The sequence below is a fragment of the Grus americana genome, chromosome Z (assembly GCF_028858705.1).
Source record: "Grus americana isolate bGruAme1 chromosome Z, bGruAme1.mat, whole genome shotgun sequence".
NCBI classification, from domain to species: domain Eukaryota; kingdom Metazoa; phylum Chordata; class Aves; order Gruiformes; family Gruidae; genus Grus; species Grus americana.
The window spans coordinates 53,165,067-53,189,636 of NC_072891.1; the positions used below are offsets into that span (position 1 = coordinate 53,165,067).

Consider the following 24,570-nt stretch of genomic DNA (forward strand, 5'->3'; position numbering starts at 1 on the left):
ACTGGGCAGCTGGGCAAGATTTCATTCAGGGCATTTCCCTTTGTGTCATGAAAGTGATCGCATGAAGGTCTGCATTAAAAAGTGAGGAGATTGGATAGTTTCACCTTCCCCAGTTTCAACACTGTTGAATCTCCCAAAGTACCTCTGCTCAGAGAAAGGGCAGTTTTACGGCAGAGGGACCGTGCCACAGGTTCTTGCTGCAAGTTGCACTGGCCACTGCAAGGGAGCTGAGAGGAACCGAAACTCATTTTGCTGGGAAACAGCTCTAGAGGCACTCGAGTGCAAGCTCTGGAATTGCTGCAGACGTGCTGTCTCTAGTTAGGTACAATCTGTGGGGACGTGGAAAGCATCTCCCAGGCAGCAGGCTCCCCCTCCTTGCTGTATATAAACAGCTGTGTGCAGGGATTGCTTGCATTTGCTTCTGACCAAGGCAAGGCTCAGATTGCCGGGGAGTGTGAGTCCTAAGCAAAGTAACCAGCCCCTTCATGTTTGTATTTACTGAGCCAGCACTGAGCTGATTTGGCTCCTGGGTATGGGAGAGGCACATGTGCAAATGCAATTCTCTCTCCTGGTGGGAAGCTGGTTTGATGCCTTATTAGTGTAATTGCCAAATCCATCAGTCATTGCAGGCTTTCTCCAAGACTTCATCCTCTTTCACCCTCTGCTCAGGAAGGATAGCCAGCCTATTTTAACAATGCTCACAGAAAAGTGCTTGGGATTTGTTTATTCTGGGCTATGTCTGTGGGCATCCTTGTTCCTGTCTTTGTTAAAAGGTAAGCTCATCTGTGGTTGTTCAGTATTGTGATTTTTTTTGTTTGTTTGTTTTGTAGTTTCGGTTTTTGTTTTGGTTGGTTGGTTTTCTTTTTTTCAAAACAGTAGTCACATCCTACCCCAGCTCTGTTTTCAGAAAGACTTGTATCTGCTTGTAGTTTAAACTTTGTTAGGGTAAGTGCTGGTGCCACTCAGTTTTGTAAACAGTTTGAATAAGTTTATCGGCCTTACAGTGCTGGGTGCCTTCTTTTAAGAAAGGAAAATGTGTGGGTTTTGGTTTTTTTTTTAATGAAATTGAGTAATTTTCACTTTCAGAAATGAATTGAAATGATCATATTTCAAAAGGAATATGTTCTTGCTCTCCTTTAAAAATTTAACCTATCAGTGTTTATTTGGGAATGAGAAATTATAACTCCAGGCTGGACAGAATGGCTGTGAGATCCCCGTTGGTGTGAGGGTGAAAGGGTGTTCTACAAAGAAAAATGACCAGAAGAAAATTCCTAACTGTTCACTTTCTGTGCATCATTTGGGAAGATTTGTAGCTGCATAGATACATAAATTTACAGTTCTGGGGGTTTTGTCTTCTAACTTTTAGTTTGTTTAATAAAAGTCCTTCCAGGCAGTGATGGGTATAAATTGGAAATATCTAATAAAAATAATAATAGGCTTCTGTAGTCTAAGGTGTCACCTGTGACCAAGATATCTTCTGAAGTTTCAGCATGTTACAAACAAAAGTAGAAACTGTGTGATTCTTCCAAAACATGGAAGATTGCAAGGTTAACAATAAAGAATTTTTAAATGAGAAGGGAGGTAGAAATAACCACAGTCCTGAAAGATGTTCAGGATTTGTGTTGGGTTGTGCTTTTATTGCTTCCTATCAGCTTGTTATAGGAAACATGCATGTCTGCAGCAAGTGTAAATTTCAGGTGTGAGGGACCATGTCAGGTTACCCATGATTTATGCAAAGAGATTGTCTTTTTAAAGCAGACAAAGTGGTCTGCATATTTCAGAAGCGCAGGGGCATGGGAAACTTATGTATATGTGATGTTGCACTGGACTATTAATGCTACACAGATATCTGCTCATTAGTTTATCTGAATCTGCAAAACATCTATGCATTTCACTATTACAGGTCCATGTTTCAGCTGCCTAATGTAGCAATGGTATAGCAGGAAAATGTTTTCCCATCTTGCTAAATTAAGAACCTTGTTATCTTTGTTTGTAAGACATTTCTGTGCTACTTCAGGAGCTGAACTAACTAACCAGATAATGGCAGCTAGTTATAACTCACTTTGTGTGCAGTTCCATTTTGAGCAGTTGTGTATCATGTAAATACTGCCTTTTAAAGATTGAGTTATCACTAATTCATCAAGGGGGATGCTTAGATTGTCTGAATGGCACATGAAGACACAAACTGCTTTTTTAAATAATTCAGAGGATTTTTTTGTTAGGTGCTTTTACCAGCAGTTTACAAGTATGCACTTTTACAGACAACTGCTAAAGCAGAATAAAATGAACCTCTGATTAAGGTGGTCTGTATTTGACTTCTGCTTTGTGGATAGTTGTTTTGTTTGTTTGTTTGTTTGTTTGTTTGTTTGTTTGTTTGTTTCTTTTTAAAGAAAAGGAGAAAAAAGAAAAAAGAAAAGCGTTGGGAATTGTGCAGTTGGGGCAGAAGAGAAAATGGTCAGGATGATCTTAGCATGTTATCATTTAAGTTGTCAGACTTCTAATAGTAAGCTCCAAATGATCTCCCCCAGGATGCCTCAGTGCACCCACATGGAAATCACAGCAAGTCCATCATAACTAACATCACTCTCACATAGTGCTGAGTTGTTTCAACAGAATTCATAACAATTTCTCAATTACTGAAAACTCCTCCAGTGCTGTTTGACAGGAAAGTTGTGAAAAGAACTAGGTAAAAAACAAAACAGAACATGAAGAGCTTGGTCATTTTTTCCAGTCCCTTCCACAAATCTTTTACTCCCACTTGACTCCACTTCCACTACTGCTAGGAGCCCTGATAGAAAATTCATTTATGTGAATTCATTGCAGCCCTCATTCCTGAAGAGCTTGGAGGTAGTGATGCTTTTCTCGGACATGGGCCCTAGGTAGAGTCAGGAAACTGGTTCTCAGCCTCCCTGGATCCCAGATGACAGCTCTCAGAGCCAGATATCCATTCCAGGCCAGGTGCAATCCTTGAAAGAGCATGCAGAGGATGAAAGGACCCTGCGAATCCTAGCAGCTCTGTAACAACCTCAGGTGGAGGGACTTGAAAACCCTGCTCCAGGGAGAGATTGGAAAGGAGGGATCAGACCCTTCCTCTGAGCATGGCACAGTCTGGGAGCCAGGGTGCAGATGACCCTGCAAGGGAGTTCTTCTCATGAGAAACATGTCCCAGTGACCACATGGGCACTTAGCCTCTCTGAGGAACATTACTTTCAGCTCAGTGCACAGGCACCTGCCGGGTTTGAACATCCAGGGAAGTTAAACATGCATTTTTCTAGTCTTCAATCAATCCATGCATTCTAATCACTGTGCTTTTATGTCCTTCTCTTTAAGTGAGGCCACTACAGTGCCACACATGCCACACAGAGCAAAGTCAAACCTCTTAGTTTCTTTGCTCTGTGTAGCCTGACATCAGGATCATACTCTGGCCATGTCGCTTTGAAAAGCTTAACAAAGGCAAAGGTACGTTGAGGATGGAGCCCCTCCTCTACAGTCCGGTGGGAATGTAAGTACTCAGCAGTATAGGACAAATCTTATGGCAAAGGATGCTGCAAGTGAGCCAACCAGCTAAAAGATGTAAATTATGAAGTAACTCAGCCTGACTTGGTGTACCCAGGCAGTGCAAACCAGCTTTTCTTTGGCTTACTGAAAATACAGATTTGAATTCCTGCGCTACACTCATTTCATGCTTTCTCACAGCTTTGCTGATTTAGATGAACTCTGGTGATCACATCAGAACACAACTGGTGATCTCTAGGAGCAAATCCTCACAAGGATGCTGTTCTTGGTTCACTTCCATGCAAGCAGGTGCTGTTTCTTCAGCATCAGTAGCATTGGTAAGACAGTCTCAAAAGGCCAAATTCTGCTGCCAAGCTATAATTTCTCTAATGTGAGCTAGTTAGGCTGAGGTGACATGAGTTTAGAGATCTGTGTAGCAGGAAGAACCAAGGCTGGTGCTTAAATACCTGTATATGGAGTCTAAACTTCAGTTATTCAGCTGGGTAGCACTGATGGAACTGCAGTGAGCTGTTAATCAAACTGGTTTACTCCAAAGACACAGCATTGAATAGATGTGAGAGGTCCTGTGCCTTAACAGAGTACAATATAATTGGTAATTTAGGTGGTTGGTGAAGGAGCTCCACCTTTAGATGTGGTAAATGTTACCAGACTAGAACCAGATCATAAGCCAGATCATTTAGAATCTTTCATACTCTTAATTTGAGATGTGAAGGTCACAGTCACCTCAGTTCCCCACATTCTCTATGTTGATGCTCTGAGTTGTAATCACCCCATTGAGTGATACACAGTTTCAAAGATAACAATGCAGCTGATGCAATTTTAAAATAGAAAAGATATGAGGAAGACCTTTGCTTGCACAGGTAGGTGTTTTCTTCCATATTGGCTAAAAAGATGCCACACATGCAACTTGCAGGGATGGGAAATTACAGCCAGACCCCTGCCATTACTATAACATCTGGGAACACTGACACCAGAGTCTGGTCAGTCTGGATATTGAGAGTGTGCTGAGGCATCACATATGCATGGAGTCAGATGGGATTGAATGTACTTGCCACAGCACATGTCTGTTTGTAGGTGTCATTCTGCTCTGTCATCAAGAACACTAGTACAGCAACATGTGTCAACAGGCAGAGTCCTAGGCAAATTTCCAAGATGATTTCCTGTGAGTTGCTGTCTGCTACAGTAACTTGCTGTACATGATTTCCTCTTGAGATTGACTTTTCAGTTCAATGAACCAGACTTCATGTTCAGTTACTAATCTTCTATGTGCGTTCACTGGCACAGCTCTAAGGCTGATCTGTATTATCTTAGGCACAGCTGTAACTGTGGAGCTGGCCCAAGTTTGTGAGAAGTCGCCAGGCTCCAGGAAAGTTAGAGGTATTTCCATGCACATCTGCTGATAGTGATCTGGGCTAAATCTTCTTGTGTTAACTCTCCTCAAATCTCACTAGAAAAAAACGGAAAAGTGCAGAAAAAGCACCTGGGCCCTGACATCACCACCACTTATTGTTATATGCACCTATTGGTATAGCACTCTGCTTGTAGGGAGGAATCCAGAAGCAGATACAGTGCACAGAAAGTAGCATAAGTAGCATCCATCTGGTCTTTGGGATGATGCCATATGGTGCCTTGGGAGCCTTCAGCCTTGCTCCAGTGCAGGGGGTCTTCTGATGGTCTCAGAGCAGAAGTTCCCACTCCAGGCACAGGATTCATGTCCTAAAGACAGCTGCAGACGTTTTTTCTCTCTCTGGTTTGTTCTAAGACATGTTGAGGAGAATATGAGTTACTGATGGCAGTAATATCCTGAACAAAGAGTTAGTGCAGAATTTCATTTGTATGTCACAAACAAGGAGGGAGATATAAAGTCTCTCCAGCTCTAGGGCGTGATTAAAGTAGATCAAAACCCTTTGCATCACTCCTGACATGGGTATTCGAGGATGCCTACTGCCTAGAGATCTTGCATAATCTAATTAAGGAAGAGTGCAAATCTGCCTGAGACAGGTAGGGCTAGTACTGACAATCAGTAGCATCCATGGGAATCAAAAAGATAGTCAGGAGTTTATTGCTGTTTTGGGACACACTACTGAGCAAATATGGTTTGAAGAAAGAGTTTTGCTTATCCAGTACCTTCTGCATTAGGCAAAGCAGCTGATAACAAAGCTGAGACCAGAACCAGATGATGTGTTTGGAAATAAGTCTTCCCACCTGGGGCTTGCAATTAAGTCAGTAAATTGCAATGGAAAGAGAACCTGTAGTCAGCATGAATACTTACACATGTCAACAGTGAGGTGCAGGTGACTCTGTCCTGCCTTGCTATCAATTGGCTTTGCTCAGTTAGCAAAGCTGTGGTTAACAGAGCACTGAAACGAGTGTCTGCAATCCTCATCAGCTTCAAGAAATGGAAGTCTTTGGTACTCATTACATTCCAGAACATTGCAGAGAAAGCCACGGTCCTCATTTCTGTCTTTAGTGCAACATGGATTTGGACAGAAAAAGGACTCAGTGGGAAGTGGCAGGCTTTAGGAGATCTCATTTCTCATTGAGGACTCCAGCAGCCCAAAGCCAGTTTGCAGATTGGGCTGACGAGACTGTTCACCATGTTTCCTGAAGCTCAGCTGTGGCTACGTGGAAAAGAATGTCTGGTCACTTAGATCTCCACCATGCCAAGAGAGAAAATGAAGTTGTAAATTGGAAAAGATACATTTGTAGCAGCTGAGGTGAGAGAGGATCTGATCTATACAGATTCATAAACTGGTAGAATAATTTGGCTGGAAGGGGCCTCCAGAGGTCCTTCTCAGAGTAAGGACAACTCTATTATGTTGCTTCTTGGGCAATCAAAATGGGAAGATCTCCAAGGATAGTGGTCTCCCCTATGGTGAGTACCCTTCAGAGATAAAAAGGCTCCCCTTATACAATGGCAATGCCCCATGATGCAACCTGTATCTGATTAGTGCTGTCCCTGTGCACCTCCTGGAAGAGTCTGGTTCCTTCATCACAGAGCCCTTCCTCATGGCAACTGAAGGCAGCCAAAAGAGCTCCCCCTTGCTTTCTCATCCCTAAGCTGATCAAAGGCATGCCTCTCTGCCTCTTATTGGACATGCTGTGCTCCAGCAGCCTGTTGTCTTAGTGGCCTCCACTTGACTCACTCGAGAGGGTCAGTGTAAGTCTTGTGCAGCCCTGGGGAGGCTTTATTAGGCACAGACCTAACTGTGTGTCATGCAGTGGGTCTCACTGATGTTGAATATAGGCTGGGTGTAGAGGAGGATGCTTCTTAGTGTTTTCATTGGCTCTGAGTCAGTACGTTTGGCAGAAAAAGCTGAAGGAGGGTAGATTTAGATTAGATGTTAGGAAGAAATTCTTCTGTGAGTGTAGTGAGGCACTGGAACATTTGCCCAGAGGGGTTGTGGATGCCCCATCCCTGGAAGTGTTCAAGGCCAGGTTGGATGGGGCTTTGGGCAACCTGGTCTAGTGGAAGGTGTCTCTGCCCATGGCAGGGGGGTTGGAACTAGATGATATTTACGGTCCCTTCCAACACAAACCATTCTATGATTCTATGAAAAACAAAAGCAAAAGGTCATATGATGATGAAGAAAATATACTCCATAATTCTTAGCCATCTTGTGCTCTTTTTGAAGAAATTCCTCATCTTGAGTCTGCAAAGTGGAAGAGCAGGTCATGACAAATGATCGAATACATTCCCTCAAATATTGTGTCATTTTAGAAAAGTCATCAGCCAAGTGAAATCTAGCTTGAGCAGCTGTAACAATAGGAAGAGGAGATAAATGAAATAAATAGTTGTTAGTTTGCAGTTGTCAGTGTTTCAAGTGGCAAAAGGGCAGCAACTTTGAACTAGACCCATTCTTGTTCAGGCTTCACATACAATTCATAAAAGGCAACTGGACAGATTCAAGAGCCCTAAGCAAAAGACTTGCCTTTCTAATATAGCCAAACAGCTACCCTGCAGCGTACTCTCTGCAGCAGTGTTTTGTTCAAAGTCTAAGCCTTCTAATGTAGTCTCCAAAGATACTAGGGTCCCCAGTTTCCATTTACTTTATAATTCAAATTTGTTGGATTGGTATCTCAGTCCAAGCACTTTAGCACTCCTGCCATCATCAGATCTACTTACGTGTTGCTTGACAATGACAATGAGAGGGCAGGATGATAAAGGATAGATCAAATGGGAACAGGTCTGTGGGTGAGGAAAGGAGACATCCTTCTCCAGAGCAGGCCTCTTCCCAAGCAGGCAAATCATTTCCCCTTTGGGTCAAAATGCCCTAGCAGACTCAGGAAGTCTGCATGTTGGGGAATACAAGAGGGTAGGCCAGACAACACAGGGTCACTTTCTGCTTGTCAGGCTAGTTTTGGTCTCTTTCAGAGACCAAGCATCCTGCATCTCCAGGCATTGCTACTGTATTGCAAGACGACAGTCATACTCCAACTGGACACATGGGGCACCAATTTTGTTTTAACTTTGTTTTGTTTGCACTGACATAATTCAGGAGCATTAGATTTGAGTTACCAAAGTTTTAAATCAACAAAGTTAAGACAAAATCAGGCTCCCCAGATCATCATTTTCTGGAAGATCTCATTTTCACTGTAGTTCATTTCTGCTCTTAGTCAGGATCAGTGACTCAGCCAGTGCAGATTTGGCTGGCAGGTGCAGCAAGGAGAGCCACGTATTTCATATCCCTGCCGATCGCAACAAACCAGGACTCAAGGCCTGTGCCTGAGGAAAAGACAATAGCATCTAGCATTCTGAAAACTGACAGATCAAGGCTAACCAACACTCAGCTGTCACTGAGACCTTGTGATATTCAGTGTCTGGGAGAAAAACCAAAACCAAAACAAAACAGCTGTGAACTTCATGATACAGACCATGCTCAGCCACTTTATATGCACATAAGCAAATCTGGGCTGAATCAGCCAAAACAAAGCACTTCTTACAGTTTCAAGTGTCCTAGGTCAGATCTCCACAGACCTTGTTTGATTGGACACAATTCTAATTTGCTCAGAGCTAGTAATTTACCTCATCAAGACGGTCTTAGAAGCAGCTTTTGTCTTCAGTGTGAAATAAATTCAGACACTCTGCCGAGAATTTTCATTCCTCTATTTACAGCTCCCTTTGTCTTTGAAGACCTGGACCACCAAAGCCTCAGACTTCTTTCCCTTGGAAAAAAATCCCTTGATAGTAGCCACTTCTGCTGCCAAACCCTTCAAACTATCACCAGTCAGCTAGCAGCACAGCATCTTTCACATAGACATGCAGCAAATTAAGCATGGCCTAGTGAAAGCTCAGCAGTGCTGCTTTAAACAGGGCTGAGTCCCGTCCATAGTTGTTTTATGTAAGTTTTGCTTTCCAGTTCAGGTAGTAAGCACTGAAAAGGAGGACAAATAAGCAGCCATTCAAGATGCACTCAAAATTTCAGTCAGTGATTGCCCACATCCCTTTCACACGGGTCTAACACCAAGGGTCATATCATCCAGCATTTGAGTTTCTGATATTGGAAAGACAAACTTACAACTTTCTCTGCATTCCCAGATCCATGTTCACCGTGGACATTTGTGCCTTGCCTGTGCTTTGCAGCCAGTGAAGTTCTCACTTTGCTCACAGGCAACAGCTGAGGCTCAAGCAATGCGAGAAGGCAGCAGAACAAGCAATCACTAGCCTTGTCTATTGCATCCTCAGTACCTTCGCTGCTTAGCATTGCTATGCAAGTACAACTGGCAGGCTGGCAAGGCAGAAATTCATTGTTCAGGAAACTAGCCATCTCTGGGATCATAACCAGTGCCACTGACCAGCATTGGAGAATGAGAAGGGGAAAGAATCACTGCAACATCTTGGGGCACACTGGGTGGTTCATTTCCGCAATATTGGTGTAACTGGGTGTAACACTCCAACCTATCCTCTGCATTGCCCAGAGAAGTTAAAAAATATCACTGCTGCTTTGGTAACATCACACTGAGGCGATGGTTTTGAGGCAGGATCCCTCCCTCAACTCTGAATTATGAAAAAAGGAACAAGCTTTCTCTGCCTAATAAAGGCATGTCTGTGGTAAAGGAATAGCACTTGGGAGAACTAAGTTTGGATTTTTATCTTTGCTCTCTTCATGTCTTGGGGACAAAATGACTTATCTTTCTCTTCCTGGGATGTTAACTTATCTTCCTCCCCTTCCAGGGTTCTGCCAACACTGGTGCAAGCTTCTTCCTAATTATATTGTGACATTTTCAGGGTGGGAAGTGGAGCCTGAAGAACTGTGTTGCACAGTAAACTGAAGATTTTGTTGCAGTCTCTATCATTGCTGTTATCTGCACTGGGTTTAGGAAAAAAAACCCAACCCTCTTCCTACCTATCGTCTTCTCGGCCCTAATGAGACTTGCCTATCTGTTTCCACTGAAATCATTATTACACTTCTCTGTTCACATATGGCTTTCCTACATTTGAGTTCTCCACATGTGCCTGGCATGGCGTTGAGTGGGCTTTTGACAGGGAGGTGCAGATTCCCTGCGTCCCTTTTCAGAGCCGTCTGTGAATGCTGTGCAGATTGCCATGGCTACCTCATTGACAGCAGTTGGTTAGTGAAGTCCGTCGTAGAGCTTTCCCAAGGAGGGTTTGGGAAAGCTTGGTTTTCCCAAGCTTGGTTTACCGGTTTGGGTGCTCCAACATGTAGAGGTGAAGGGATGTGACAAGCTGCGCTGCAAGCCAGTGGGAGCAGGGAGTCCAGAAGCCCACTGCAGTACGCTGAAGACCATATCACTGTTATCTCACTTTTGTCATGTGATTTTGCTTCGTGCCATTGGCTTCCATTACTGCTCCCCCCTACAAATCCCAGTATGGCTGGTAAGAGTCACCTTCAGACAGCCACAGCTCTCTCTAACATGTCTAGCGAGGGAAGTTCCCCTCCTCACCACTGCTCCAACTCCCTCCTCCTGCGCTCCCTCCACATCTAGTATTGTAGTGATTACAGTTACATTGCATGGAGCTAATGCAAACTAGCATTACAATAAAAATACAGTTTTTTCCCTTTCTGCCTGTAGCCACTTATGGTTCTGACCTGGAACAATGAGGCATTTTAGATAACTATCATACATTTGAGAGGTATCCCACTGTTAATATCTTAATGTCTGTCTCTTCACCTTACACACATATCTCAGCCTTTAAAACATCTGCACCAAGCCAGCATGACCAAAAATATAATCCTATCCCTTCATTATGTAATGGCCTATATTCTCTTTTTAGCATGTTGTCATGTGCTTAAAGTCTTTGAAATGAAACCTTTCGTAGCATACCCTTTAATACTCATCTCTGCTGGGAGCTCTTTATCTGCTATGAAAGAACAAAAATGACCACTCTCAGGAAGATTAGGTCCTTTTTGCCTAGGAAAACATGGCATTTCTCAGATTCCTCCGGGTATCTAATGAGTTTTGTGTGTAAGATGCAGAAACAATCTGCATGGTGAGAGCCAAAGATTAGAGTCAAAGATTACCCAGAAAGAAAGTAGATTAAAAGGAGTTTTTAAATGAGAGAGGTATTCAAATACACAACATGCAAATACACACACACACAGACACAGGGTTGAGGCAGCTGATACGATTCCATTGTTTCTTATGTGAGCACTCTTCCCTGAAGGTGTGACAGCATGCCTTTTAAATCAAAGGACATTGAAAGAAATAATGCATTTGTAGCCACAGATAAAAGCAACAAAGCTGCACATAAGAACAAAAGCAGATGGGACACATCTGTGTCTCTGGGGATTAAGTGACATATGGCAGTAACATGCTTTACATTCTCAGAAATCTGCAAAATATACAAAATAAGGTGGGTGGATTTTTTATAGCTACCAAAGCATTAGAACATGCCACATTTTTGTAAAAGCTGTTGTCATTCTAATTCGTTATGTCGATGAAGTTGTCTGTGAAACAACCTGCTTTTTCTTTGATACTACCGCTGTTACTTCCCTCATAATTCATAATTGTATATAGTGTGTGTGTGCATCCTCCTGTGTTCATTCTATTTGCATTCCCAAAGAAATACCTAGAAATCCCTGTAAGAGTACAGTGATAAAGTAAAAAAAAGAAAATAAATAATAGAAGAGGAGCTATGGCAGAAGAGTCTGCAGGTTCTTAGGAAAGTACTTGGAAGTTCTAGGTTTTAGCTCTGATACCCATATGTTTTCCTAATGGCTATTTGCTCAGTAAATGTTCCAGTCATAACAAGATTGTATACAATCATTACACAAAAAAACATAACAGTACCTTTCAGTATAATGACACTGCTTTTCAAAAAAGATCAGAACTTCACTCCATTTCTTTTAGGAAACAGTAAAACAAACCAACAAACAAGCAAACCAACCAACTAACCAACCAAAAGAGAGGGAATGTGGCAAAGTAACAGTACAGAGAGAAAAAAAAAATCACACAGATGTGGTGAAATACCTGCAGAAGGTACAAAGGGGGTGAATACATACCACAGCCACAATATCACTGCAGTTAAGGACCTTTCATGAAGTAGCAGGGGACAGAATATTTAAAAGCAACAATGTGATGGACCAGGAATATGCTGTTGATCTTAACTTACTGTGCTCTGCAAAGAGGTTGTATGTGCAAATGATTCTAGGAACTGTTTCTGAGAAGGGACGAAAGAAAAGACATGTTTTGTAATTCAGAGACATGACAGCATGCATATGTGTAAATATAAAGTGATATGGGAAGAATATGGTATTTGGTCTGAAAACCATTGGTCCTTTAGGTACCAGTAACTCCCATAATCTTGTATGAATAAAGTAATAACTTGGCGTGTAAGGCTCAAGCCTCTGCCAGAAGAAATCAGCAACAGCTAGAAAACATTCAGTTAGCATCTGGCCCAACAAAAAGTTCAAAGTATATGAAAATAAAACCAGGGAGTACTATGAACCAGAAATGGAATGGTCAATACATACAGGTACCATGGCTGAAAACCTCTTGGAAATCCATGTCTTTCCACATACCCTTCTGTTAATATGTCATTATTTATTCTTTATTGTGCAGAGCAAGCCATTATGTGGTCCACACCATGGATGCTTAGTCAAGAAGCTGACCATTTGTAGAGCAAACCTGGGGAACTGGCAAGGGCTGGACTCTTGCCTTGTAGCTGAGGGAACTCTGCAAGCAAAGCAGAGCAGGAGGATTGACCAGCCAAGACCAGACATGACAGCACAGCTCCCAGGAAAGGAGGGAGCATCTGGCTTTCCTGGGCATGGCATATGGATAGTCTGGCCAGAGCTAGCTGCAATTTTGACAGCCATTCCTACCAGACAGCGCCAAACAGCCTCCTGCCCCAACAAATACTTCCCTGGATCTAAACACAAACCCACAGAAGCATAAGGAGTATTATCGTGGCACAGTGGGGGGACAGGATAACACTCAAGCATGGAAGTCACAATCCATGCCCAGAGGATCCCACCTGAACAGCGAAGGTAGAAGAGGTTTGTTGTTAGCCTGCATTAGTGTGCCTAGAGCCCTATGTCTCCTCAACAGGCCAAGCAAAATTGTAAAGGAGCAAACCAGTGCAACAAGTGAAACCATATGCAACACACAAGGCAGGACGAAGGGCTTTGCTAGTTTTAGTCAGATTTCTTTTTCTCTTTCTTTTTCTCCTATTTTTTCCTTCCTTCCTTCCTTCCTTCCTTCCTTCCTTCCTTCCTTCCTTCCTTCCTTCCTTCCTTCCTTCCTTCCTTCCTTCCTTCCTTCCTTCCTTCCTTCCTTCCTTCCTTCCTTCCTTCCTTCCTTCCTTCCTTCCTTCCTTCCTTCCTTCCTTCCTTCCCAGAGGTTTGGGGTATTTATTTTATTTTTAGCTTTTCAGCCAGAACAGATATCTTAGTTACACCAAGATCAGCATGTCTTAGGTCACCATAAAACATGCAGGCCAGTTGAGACAGTTCTCCTTGCCATCACTGGCAATACAACATGAGGAGTTCAGTCTGAGCTTGAGCTTGGGCATGCACAGCTGCTGACTTGGAGCTGACATCAGCCAGTACCAGCTTATTCTAATCTAATTGCAGTGTTTCAGAGATTTCAAACCCCTTTATAGATTCCATGAAGGCTCACAGTCAGTATGAAACACCATCTGTGCAAGCCTTATCAGAGGTGCCCTTCTCCCTCTAGCTATGAATCCAAACATTGTTCAAATACATGGATGCAGTTTTTAACTTACTTCTAGGCTTGCTCAGAGATCTCTGCAATTTTTTTTTTAATTTATTTATTTATTTATTTATTTATTTATTTTTAAATATACAATTATCCCATGTTTTAGTCCTAGGCTCTCAGCCTAACCAGTCTAGGACATGGCAACATGTCTGCTTTTAACAAAGAGGATGAAGTCTCACATGCAGACCATGCATGTAGAAGGAAAGACAGCTCAGACTGTAAACTAACAGCAAGATGACTTGCTTTATTTCCTGCTGAAACAATTCAAGTCAAGCATGTTGTAGGGGAACAAAGGAGGAGAACAGCTTTTCAGATATGTTTCAGAAATATGCCCATAGGGAAGCTTCCATCTTCTGTTTTCTTGCTACAGATTCCCTTTCTCATCATCGGGCTCCCTCATCCAGCACAGAGGATACCACACAGTACCACCCTACCTGAGGAGTTCCCTAGTCGCACAGTAATGCATTTGGAGGGACCCACATTTTCTTTTATCTCCTGTTAGAGGAGGTGGTAGCATTCTGCAATGGAGAAATAGCTCCTAGGCAGGTTACCTTGCTGTGCAATTCTCAGCAATTCCATCCTAGAAAGAAAGATGAAATTCAACTATAGCATGTATTCCCAAGCGATTGGTAGCAGTTTATAGGTCGTGTTGATCAATCAGTGTGCTTCTTGCGGAGTTCTTTGCACATGCAGAAGCATGGGAGTAGATTCAGAGAGATATTCAAGAGATGAACATAGTTCATGAATACCTCTGTTGTTCACAGAGCTCTTCACAAAACCACCAGTGACTCCATCCCTTCTGTGGATTGGTTGCCTCGTGCCTCCCAATTGCCTGCAAACTGCAGGACCCATTTAGGGAACCATTTCAGATTATTGAGAGAGTAAAGTTTGAGGGATAACCTAGTCCTTGGTCTAGTAACTTCATCTTTCCTTTGTACTGAGGAGCCCAGCACTGAGGAGACCTAGCACTCCAGGTGTGTCTCACCAGTGCTGAGTAGAGAGGAAGTATCACTTCTCTTGACCTAGTGGTGAGGCTCTGCCTGATGCAGCTCAGAATGCTGGTGATCTTTGCTGCAAGGGTGCATTGCCAGCATATGGTCAACTTGGTACCTATAAGGACCCCCAGGGCTTTTCTGCCAACCTACTCTTCAGCCAGTGGGCCCCAGCCTGTCCTGGTGCCTGGGGTTACTCCTCCTCAGGTGCAGGACTTTGCAGTTCCTTTCATTGAACTTCATGAGGTTCCTGTCAGCCTTTTCTCCAGTTTTTAGAGATCTCTCTGAATCACAGCAAAACCACGTGCTGTATCAGCCACTCCTCTCAGTTTTGTACCATCTGAAAACTTGCCGAGGGTGCACTGTTCCATCATTCATAACAATGTTAAACAGCATTGGCCCCAGTATCCACCCCTGGAGTACTCCACCACTGGCTGGCCTTTAACTGGACTTTGTGCTGCTGACTACGACCCTCTGAGCCTGACAATTCAGCCACTTTTCAATGCACCTCACTGTTCACTTATCTAGTCTGTAAGGCATAGACAAATGTCTGTAAGGATGTTCTTGGAAATGGTGTCAAAAGTCTTGCTAAACTTAAGATAAACATCATACGCTGCTCTTCCTTCAAATTTTAATGAGATTGTATGTTTTCCTACTGCTTCAAAGATTATTCAGAATCAAGGGGGCCACCGTCTGAAGAAGTGGGACATAAGAGGCTGTCTGTTTCTCAAAGATCCTTTATCTAGAAATCATTCTGCCCTTTGCCAGTTACTCGTACTTTCCTGTAACATACATAGGCAAGTAAGTCTGGCATTACTTTTGGGAGACCGACCTGGCAACCTTAAATATTGACATCCAGCCTAATTTAAAAGATGAACACTTTTGCCACTGCTTTTGGTTAGATGATTTCTGTGACTGAGGGTTAAGCAGTGGTAAAGCTTACTCTACCACTACTCCTGAGAGATCCAAACTTCCCCATCACTAGCAAACACTCCATTTAGCGCACAGAGATGTAGTGTCACAATGCGTTAGCACAAGCATTAAAGGTGAAAAAAGCAGAAATCTCTCTGGACTATGAAACATTAAGTATCTGAAGATTACACTTTAAAGAAAAAGTCAATGAAAATACAAGTCTGACTTGCCACCCACCTCAGTTCCTTCTCCAAAGCAGCTGCAGCAGAGAGATGGCAGTGTGATCAGACTAGTCAGGTCTTTGTGGTACTGACAGCTGCCATGGTTATTTGCCAGGACACCCCAAAGTGTCCACTGCTTCTGAATCTATGTAATTTTGTAAGCAAAACCAGGCAGCACACAGACACGTGGTCACCAATGCCAGCTCAGCAGGCTAAGAATCGATCAGCTAATGTTAACAATTTCAGATACAAGAAGTAGCAAAGTAATAGGATTATATTACAAAGGGAAGAGTTGAAGAAGGGATGGAAAACCAGGTGCAAAATTGCAGTATTGGGCTACTTCAGCTCACAAAGTTTAACAGGTAAAGGGGCCTGGCTTCAGCACCGCTTGGAGCACACAGTATAAAGACAGTTTCCCAAAGCATACAGCAAAGGGTTATACTCAGATCTCTCCAAGTCAGACCTCCCTTGGGGGGAGGGAGGTGCCGCTTTAATGCACCATGGCAGTGATGGTACCAGGGCACTCTAGCAGCCCAGCTGACTTCCAGACACTGGTGAAGGGCACTTTTCCCTTGTAAAATCTGAGGCAGACAGTTTTAAAAGGAAGGTTAAAGGCAAACATTACGTAAGTACTCAAGATGAGTGCAATAGTGCAGGCAGTCATTTCTTCCCTAAAGCACAGGAACATGGAGGGGTAGTGGTGGTGGGACGGGCAGGTGAGTGAAAGGAGAACAAATTTGCTCAAAACATAGAGCCTCTTTCCATAGAACAATGTGTAGTGATTTTCACGGGTTTCCTTTCCACAGAAGGATCTTACAAGGGAGTCAGGGTCTGCTGAGGCACTGGAAAGTAAGTACTAAGGCTGTAACAGAGGACCTAAATCACTGCCTTGCAGGGGAGCTTACTTAAGCTGGTGAAGGAGAGGTACTGTGGCCAGTTTGTCTTTGTTGATGGTGAAAACATAGCATCCAATACTGACGTGTCAGCAAGGGCTTACAGCATCTGCTCCTCTGGATCCCCATGATCATGTAATGTATTACACAAGAACAGAGAGGGCCCATGAAGATGATGTGTTGGTGTTACTTACCAAACTAAGCAAAAATACTCTTCCTTCTCATTCACCAGGTACTGCTATACCGGAAAGCCACAAAGCTCCCTTTAGCATGAGGAAACCTCAAGAGAACACAAATTAAACAGACTTATAAACTGTTTATAAACTAAATTTATTATTAGCTTTAAAAGGCATGGCTGCTGTGTTGGAGACCAGCCTGTTCCAGGCTTGCAAGGTTTGCTGAGCACAGTAAGAGTCTGGGGAAGGCAGAACTGATTGTTATGGTTTGTTTGCATTGTCAAAAAGATATTCATCATAACCTCTGTGAGACAAGTCCTGGTTTCAATGTGCAGAGCTCTGCTCAACAGTTAAAAAGAGTAACACACACAGACTGGGAGTTGCAGTGGATAAAAAATATTTCAGTCCAAAGTAATAATAATTTAGAGTGCAGATTCCCTGCCAGGGACTGGATTTCTACAGTTCAGGGAATACGCACTCATGCTGACAGGACTGGTCTGGCCTCAGGGAACCTGCAGCCCATGACCATCACTCTGTTAAATGCAGCTCTCGGGTAGAGCTCAGGCTCCCACTGGCCAGAGCACCAACATCTACACTGTTTTGGGGGACCCAAGCTCTTGAGCAGTGTGTCCCAGCAAAGTGCTGACCTTCCCATGGAAAGAGACCCAAGCCATCACTGCTACCCTGCCCCATCCATGGTTGCTGTTGGCAAGAAAATCTGGTCATGCACGTTAGATGGATGTTCTCCACACTCAGCCCAAAGCTGGGGAACAGGGGCATCTTGCAATTTAAGCGTAGACTGAAAGTCTGCTAGTCTTTAACATGCTCATGTGTTTGCATGCCAGCTTCTGTGTTGAGGCTGTTCCTAGTAGAAGCTGAGTTAGACATGTAACACCAGATATTCAATATCATTATACATATCAGTGAATTACTCTAGCCTTCATACCACCACCTCATTAGGTGTTAACAAAGTGTGCTGCCATGAGAAGGAAAAAAAGGCAAGGGAAGTAACCCAAAGCCCGGAAAGACTCCAACATGAAACTGAAGAGGGTATGAAGAAGGCTTCTAACTGTTTGCTAAACACAGAAAAGGGCCTGATACATCAGCTCCAAGAAATAAGAATACATGCTACTCATGCTGGGTAAACATGCAGTAAGTCCAAGTAATGCCAGCACTGGCTTACAGCAGCCAGTCTTTAGGAAATAAGAACAAGTAAATAAAAGCATTCTGACTGCCTTCCAGGAAGCTATCTGGTGGTTTTGGAGCCACATCTCCGCTGGCCATCAGCAGGATGCGCACCAAGGGACAGGGACACTTAATCAGAGCCCCAAAGGCTGTTCAGTAGTTTCTGAGTGTTAGAAATGAGTGTTAGTAGTTAATTTTTTTTAAGAGCTCATCAGTCAGATATGCAAAAAAGCTGTGTCTGTCACACCAGCAGAATTCTGGGGTTTTTTTGGAACTGCTTTCAAACTACAAACCTATTAAAAAAGGATTTTCAACGAAACAGACAAACAATGGGACTAGTGTGACCAGCCCGAATGACAGATGCCTTCTGTTCTTTCCCTTAGTGTCTCAGCAGGGTGAAAGCCAGAGACGGTTGTACAGAGAACTGCTGAGAAACTACAATCGTCTTGAACGACCAGTAGCAAATGATTCCCAACCCCTTGTAGTCGAGCTCCAGCTTTCTTTGCTGCAGATAATTGATGTGGTAAGTTACTTGCTGTTCTGTTCTCTATGGTACCCATTCAGCATAACAAATCTGATCTCTCTTGTAGAGACCATACTTTTCCTCTTAATCAGGCTATTGGAGAAGAAAGCAGACTGTCTTTGGCTAAGTATCCTCCCTAAATGCTGGAGTACATGCTTTGACACTTTGGAGGAATGAGTATTGTCCTAAAAGCACAGCCATCTCTGATACAACATGGGCTGCAAGGAGATTAATAATGTACTTTTTCCCATTTGTTTTAAACAAAAGGAGCCATGTGTTACTACAAATTATTAATGATATGTTCTTCTCAGAGCCATGTGGGATGCAAAAACTGAAGACCATGGGCAGCATCTAAAGCTAGCATCACTGTATTTACACTTTTTCTTTAGTCTTTATAATGACATTGGCCTCTTCTCCCATCATGTCTTTACCATGCACTGCAGTTGAAGGAGCCTGCCCTGAGATGAGATTAGAAATATACAAAAGCAAAACCTGGAGGCACAGCCTTCTAATTGTCTTGACTGCAACGTACTTTTTTAGAATTGGAGATCTGACTGATTCTGTATGATAAACCATGATATATAGAGAGAATTTATTTCATCTGCATGGAAAATATAAGCCAGGAGAACAATTTTGACCACCTTCACCTTGTCAACACAGCAAAGGGCTGAACACATTAGTGCTCCTTTCCTCATCCTACCTTTCCCATAGTCAGTATGATGAGCTGGTTCCCAATACATCGTCACTGTCATAGAGGGATCAAGGAATAGAGAGATGTGCAAACCTTTGTGCAGTTGCAAACCAATTTGACAGAGGCCTCAAATATTTAAACTTTTTAAGCTGCTATAATCTTTCTGGAAATGCATAGTGCACCAGGTGCTCTCCCTGGAGGGGTAAGCAGGACCCTGAAAGTCTAGCCCCCCAGCATCATGCCATACAAGTGGCGGATCCTGCCATTTGTGGTGCTCCTGGAGGCAGGCAGCAGCCACTCAGGCAGGGTAAGCAGCTCTCTGTTTTGAAATGTTAGCAACTGCATTGAGCTGGAAGAGAGAGAAGATCAGTTCTCTGAATTAAAGTCACTCATTCACGGCAGGAGATCACAGGCTTCTTCATGAACAGAAGAACAGAGAAATCCTCCAGCTAATTTCAAGTAAATTTTAGTGAGCAACTGAAGGTTTAGCAGAGGCATTTTAGCTCCAAAGATGTTGCTCCAACTCTTCTTTTTCTGATGGTATTTTCTCGCAGTAATTTGAAGGTTAGGGGTGGTAGAGGGGACGTTTTAGCCTTAGGGCTGTGACTGTACATTTTCAAAGTCAGTCAGTCAGGAGGAGTTACATAAAACCTTTTTTCAGTTGGTTTCACATTCATGTGTGAAACCCATCCTTTCAGGAAATCAGCATTTCTTTAAACATTTTATCTACATTATGTCAATGTCCATTACAACAAATTTAATCCCACTTTTTCCTTTTGATTGCTCACAATAGGAAAGAGGTAATCTAAATGGTCGTACATACCAGAAACAAAGCTTTGCTTCCCTCCATCTCTGCACACACTACAGATGCTGGAAGTCAATCAGCTCAGAGCATTAATGACTTGTCCCAGGCTCATGGCCTTGCGATCTGCACTCATGGTGTTTTTAAAAAACATCCAGAATCACAAGAACAGTTCATCTTGCATGCTACAAAAGGGTGCCTGTCTCCTCTGGAGAGAAACAGAAAATCCCTTGGCAGCCAATTCCCTGTAGTAGAAGGGTCACTGTGCCATTAAGAAGTGGCTGAACCAACCACCCTGAAAATCCACTAAACACTGCTCCCATGGGACCCTAAATCAGGAAGCAATTCCAGGATATGCCAGCAGCAAGCAGGTTGTGAGCATGGACACAGCCCCTCAGCCTCCACGGCTAGCTGGGCAGACTGCAGCATCTGGATGCTCCAGCTGCTGAAGAATAAGCCTGTTTAAAAGGAGAGTCATAATAGTCACAGCGATGTAAAGAGTAGCAGTCAAGGTACAAAGGAGAGGTAACCTTTACTAGCTGACACACCATGAGACAAACCAAGCGGGTGTGTCTCTGTTAACTCAGAGGGGAGGCTGGGGGTGAGCAAACTCTGCATCCTCAGCAGCCCTGCCTGGCACAAGACAAAGCAACTGGTGCACAGTTGCTTCTCGCTCAGGGAAGGGAATAGACAACATCACAGTCTTGGCAATGGTGTATGCACTAACAAAGCACAAAGCTGCTCTGTCCAAGGACTTATGTGTCCAGCATGCTCCACTACCATAATAGAGCAGGGTGCTAGGAAAGGTCCCAGCCTAAAGGGACTTCATGCACCATGCTCCCTGGGGAGGAAACAAGGACTCCGTGCTCAGGAGAGTATAGTGTGCTGAGGCATACAACAGTACTGCTGGACACATTGGGAGGTTTTGCAAGTTATCATTGCAATGGATGCAAGACAGTGGACTCTGGCCTGTTCTCCCTGTGGGAGGAAACAACATAAAGAAGATGAAAACCAGCCTCCTGTTTTATTGTTGCATAGAAGGAAGAAGGGATCTGGCATTGATACTCACAGGAACTCAATCCTTACTCTTGCCAGGACCTGGCATCACATCTAATGCACTTTTACCTGGGACAGGTTCCATGACATGCCTCCCTAAGTCTGTTTCCTACACATACTGTATTATAACGTAATTAAATCTAAATTAATCTTCTGCAGCCAGCCTGCTGAGAATAGCATTGATGACATTCTAGATACACTTTGCTACATAGAGAGGAACGACAGCTCTGAGGTTCCTGTGGTTTGCCAAGTAGTAGTGACAAATGACTTTACTTAAAATTTCACCTCCTCACATCCATTCAAAGAAAATTTCAAAGCATGACTATCTTAGATTAGGTTTTCTGCTCCTACCAGCATGTACTTGCCCGCACAGTATCTGTGTGGGTTTTCGTGCTCAAAGCCAGCCGTCATACTCAAAGCCGTGAAGAACGCATTCTCTGCTTGTCACAGTTGTGGTATACAAATGCAAGTGAAGGACTTCTTGCCATTAGGGTTAGGACTTTTACCAAAATTATATTAATCCACAACTACAGCCAAGACAGGCCTTTTACATCAAGGAAACAAATGAGCAGAAAGAGGGACAGTTACACCTCCTGTTTAGCAGCAGGGCTCTGTTCAGTTTGCCTTGTCCTCTGTGTGTAAGGACAACTTCATGCTGAGCTGTCTCACATCTGTGCAGTTTCTGAGGGTCACTTCTGCTTGGAACCTGCCCTGACAGAAGCCAGGCACTCCTCATGCATCAGCAGGGCATTTGGCTGGTGATCTCTCTCACACAGCACTGTCAGGGCCTGGCAAGCCCTGCCAGCCCAAGCAAATGTAGACCACATCCAAGAATACCTGGAATAAGAATTCTCTTATTTTGTCTAAGAGCATAGCCAGTTGGTCAGGCTAGAGCAGTTAAGAAATTAGGCATGACATTTTTCACAGCAGAGGAAGTGCAAGTATTTTTCCATTGGCTTAACATGATAGGAGCCTGCTATGTAGAAAGCATTTGTCGTTATGCATGACATTTTCATTGGTCCTGTTGGCATTTGCAGGGGACCTTATCTGAAGTGGTCTACATCTTAGAATCATAGAATCATAGAATGGTTTGGGTTGGAAGGGACCTTAATAATCATCTAGTTCCAACCCCCCTGCTGTGGGCAGGGACACCCTCCACTAGACCACATTGCCCAAAGCTTCATCCAACCTGGTCTTAAACACTTCCAGGGATGGGGCATTCACAGCCTCTCTGGGCAACCTGTTCCAGTGCCTCGCCACCCTCACAGTAAAGAATTTCTTTCTAACATCTAATCTAAATTGACCCTCCTTCAGCTTAAGGCCATTACCTCTTGTCCTGTCACTACACTCCCTCATACACAGTCCCTCACCAGCTTTCCTGTAGGCCCCCTTCAGGTACTGGAAGGCCACAATTAGATCTCCCCAGAAACTTCTTTTCTGCAGGCTGAACAACCCCAACTCTCTCAGCCTGTCCTCATAGGAGAGGTGCTCCAGCCCTCTGATCAGCTTCATGGCCCTCCTCTGGCCTCACTCCAACAGCTCCATGTCTCTCCTGTACTGGGGCCCCCAGAGCTGGATGCAGTACTCCAGGTGGGCTCTCACAAGAGCAGAGTAGAGGGGCAAGATCACCTCCCTTGACCTGCTGGTCACACTTCTTTGGATACAGCCCAGGACACAGTTGGCTTTCTGAGCTGCAAGTGCACACTGGCAGCTCATGTTGAGCTTCTCATCAATCAATACCCCCAAGTCCTTCTCCTCAGGGCTGCTTTCAATCCATTCCTTGCCAAGCCTGTAGTTGTGCTTGGGATTGTGCTGACCCATGTGCAGGACCTTGCACTTGGCCTTGTTGAACTTCATGTGGTTCGCATAGGCCCACCTCTCCAACCTGTCAAGGTCCCTCTGGATGGCATCCTTCCCTCCAGCGTGTCGACCACACCACACAGCTTGGTGTCATCAGCAAACTTGCTGAGGGTGCACTCGATCCAATTGTCCATGTCGCTGACAAAAATGTTGAACAGTGCCGGTCCCAGTACCAACCCCTGAGGAGCACCACTCATCACCGTTCTCCACTTGGACATTGAGCCATTGACCACAACTCTTTGAGTGGGACCATCCAGCCAATTCCTTATCCACCGAATGGTCCATCCATCGAATCCATGTCTCTCCAATTTAGAGACAAGGATGTCATGCAGGACAGTGTCAAATGCCTTGCACAAGTCCAGGTAGTTTACATCAGCTGCCCTTCCCTTATCCATGGACGCTGTAACCCCATCATAGAAGGCCACCAAGTTTGTCAGGCACAGTTTGCCCTTAGTGAAGCCATGTTGGCTGTCACCAATCACCTCCTTATTTTCCATGTGTCTGACCATATTCTCCAGGAATGTCCACTCCATGATCTTGCCAGGCACGGAGGTGAGACTGACCAGCCTGTAGTTCCCTGGGTTTTCCTTTTTTCCCTTTTTAAAAATGGGGGTTATGTTTCCCCTCTGCCAGTTGGCAGGAATTTCGCCGGACTGCCAGGACTTCTCAAATATGATGGCAAGTGGCCTGGCCACTTCATCTGCCAGTTCCCTCAAGACCCGCGGATGCAACTCATCAGGTCCCACGGACTTGTGCACCTTCAGGTTCCTTAGATATTCTCGAACCTAATCTTCTCCTACAGTGGGCGGTTCTGCATTCTCCCAGTCCCTGCCTTTGCCTTCTGTGACCTGGACAGTGTGGCTCAAGCATTTGCCAGTGAAGACTGAGGCAAAGAAGTCGTTGAGTACCTCAGCCTTCTCCATATCCTGGGTAACCAGGTCACCCGTTTCTTTCTGGAGGGGACTCACATTTTCCCTTGTCCTCCTTTTATCACTAACATATCTATAGAAGCTTTTCTTGTTGTCCTTAACATCCCTGGCCAGATTTAATTCTATCAGGGCTTTGACTTTCCTAACCTGATCCCTGGCTGCTCGGACAGTTTCTCTGTATTCCTCCCAGGTTACCTGCCCTTGCTTCCACCCTCTGTAGGCTTCCTTTTTTTGTTTGACTTTGCCCAGGAGTTCCTTGTTCATCCACGGGGGCCTCTTGGTGTTTTTGCCTTTGTTGGGCTGCATTGCTCCTGAGCTTGGAGGATCCATCCTTCATGTGAAAGCACTGGTATGGTATTTTAAAAAAAATATGGTCTCTATTTTCCAGCTTATTTCCTGCTAGTGATACTATTACCATTATCCTTGGGTCAGTGCATCTGTACCACTGCAACAGTAGCCTCACTGCATTTGGTTGTCCACAGGAAAAGCCTTCTTTATTAGCTTTCTAGCCTGCATATTTCCTCAAACTGAAAGTTCAAATGTACAAAGAGAAAAAGAAACCAAGCAGTCAACCAGCAGAAGAATATAAAGAAGAAAACCATGGCCAGACCAGAAATGTATCACACATTTTT

The 24,570-nt window shown here is 44.0% G+C and overlaps 1 protein-coding gene across 1 annotated transcript in view; it reads left to right on the forward strand.

Moving 5' to 3' along the window:
• The first annotated feature begins 669 nt into the window (after positions 1 to 669).
• LOC129199621 (neuronal acetylcholine receptor subunit alpha-7-like) overlaps positions 670 to 24,570 on the forward strand; it is a 64,197-nt gene continuing 40,296 nt past the window's right edge. The window contains exons 1-2 of the mRNA XM_054810399.1: positions 670 to 773; positions 18,461 to 18,600. Of these exons, the coding sequence (XP_054666374.1) occupies positions 695 to 773; positions 18,461 to 18,600 (219 nt within the window). The 5' untranslated portion in view covers positions 670 to 694. The remainder of the gene's footprint in view (positions 774 to 18,460; positions 18,601 to 24,570) is intronic.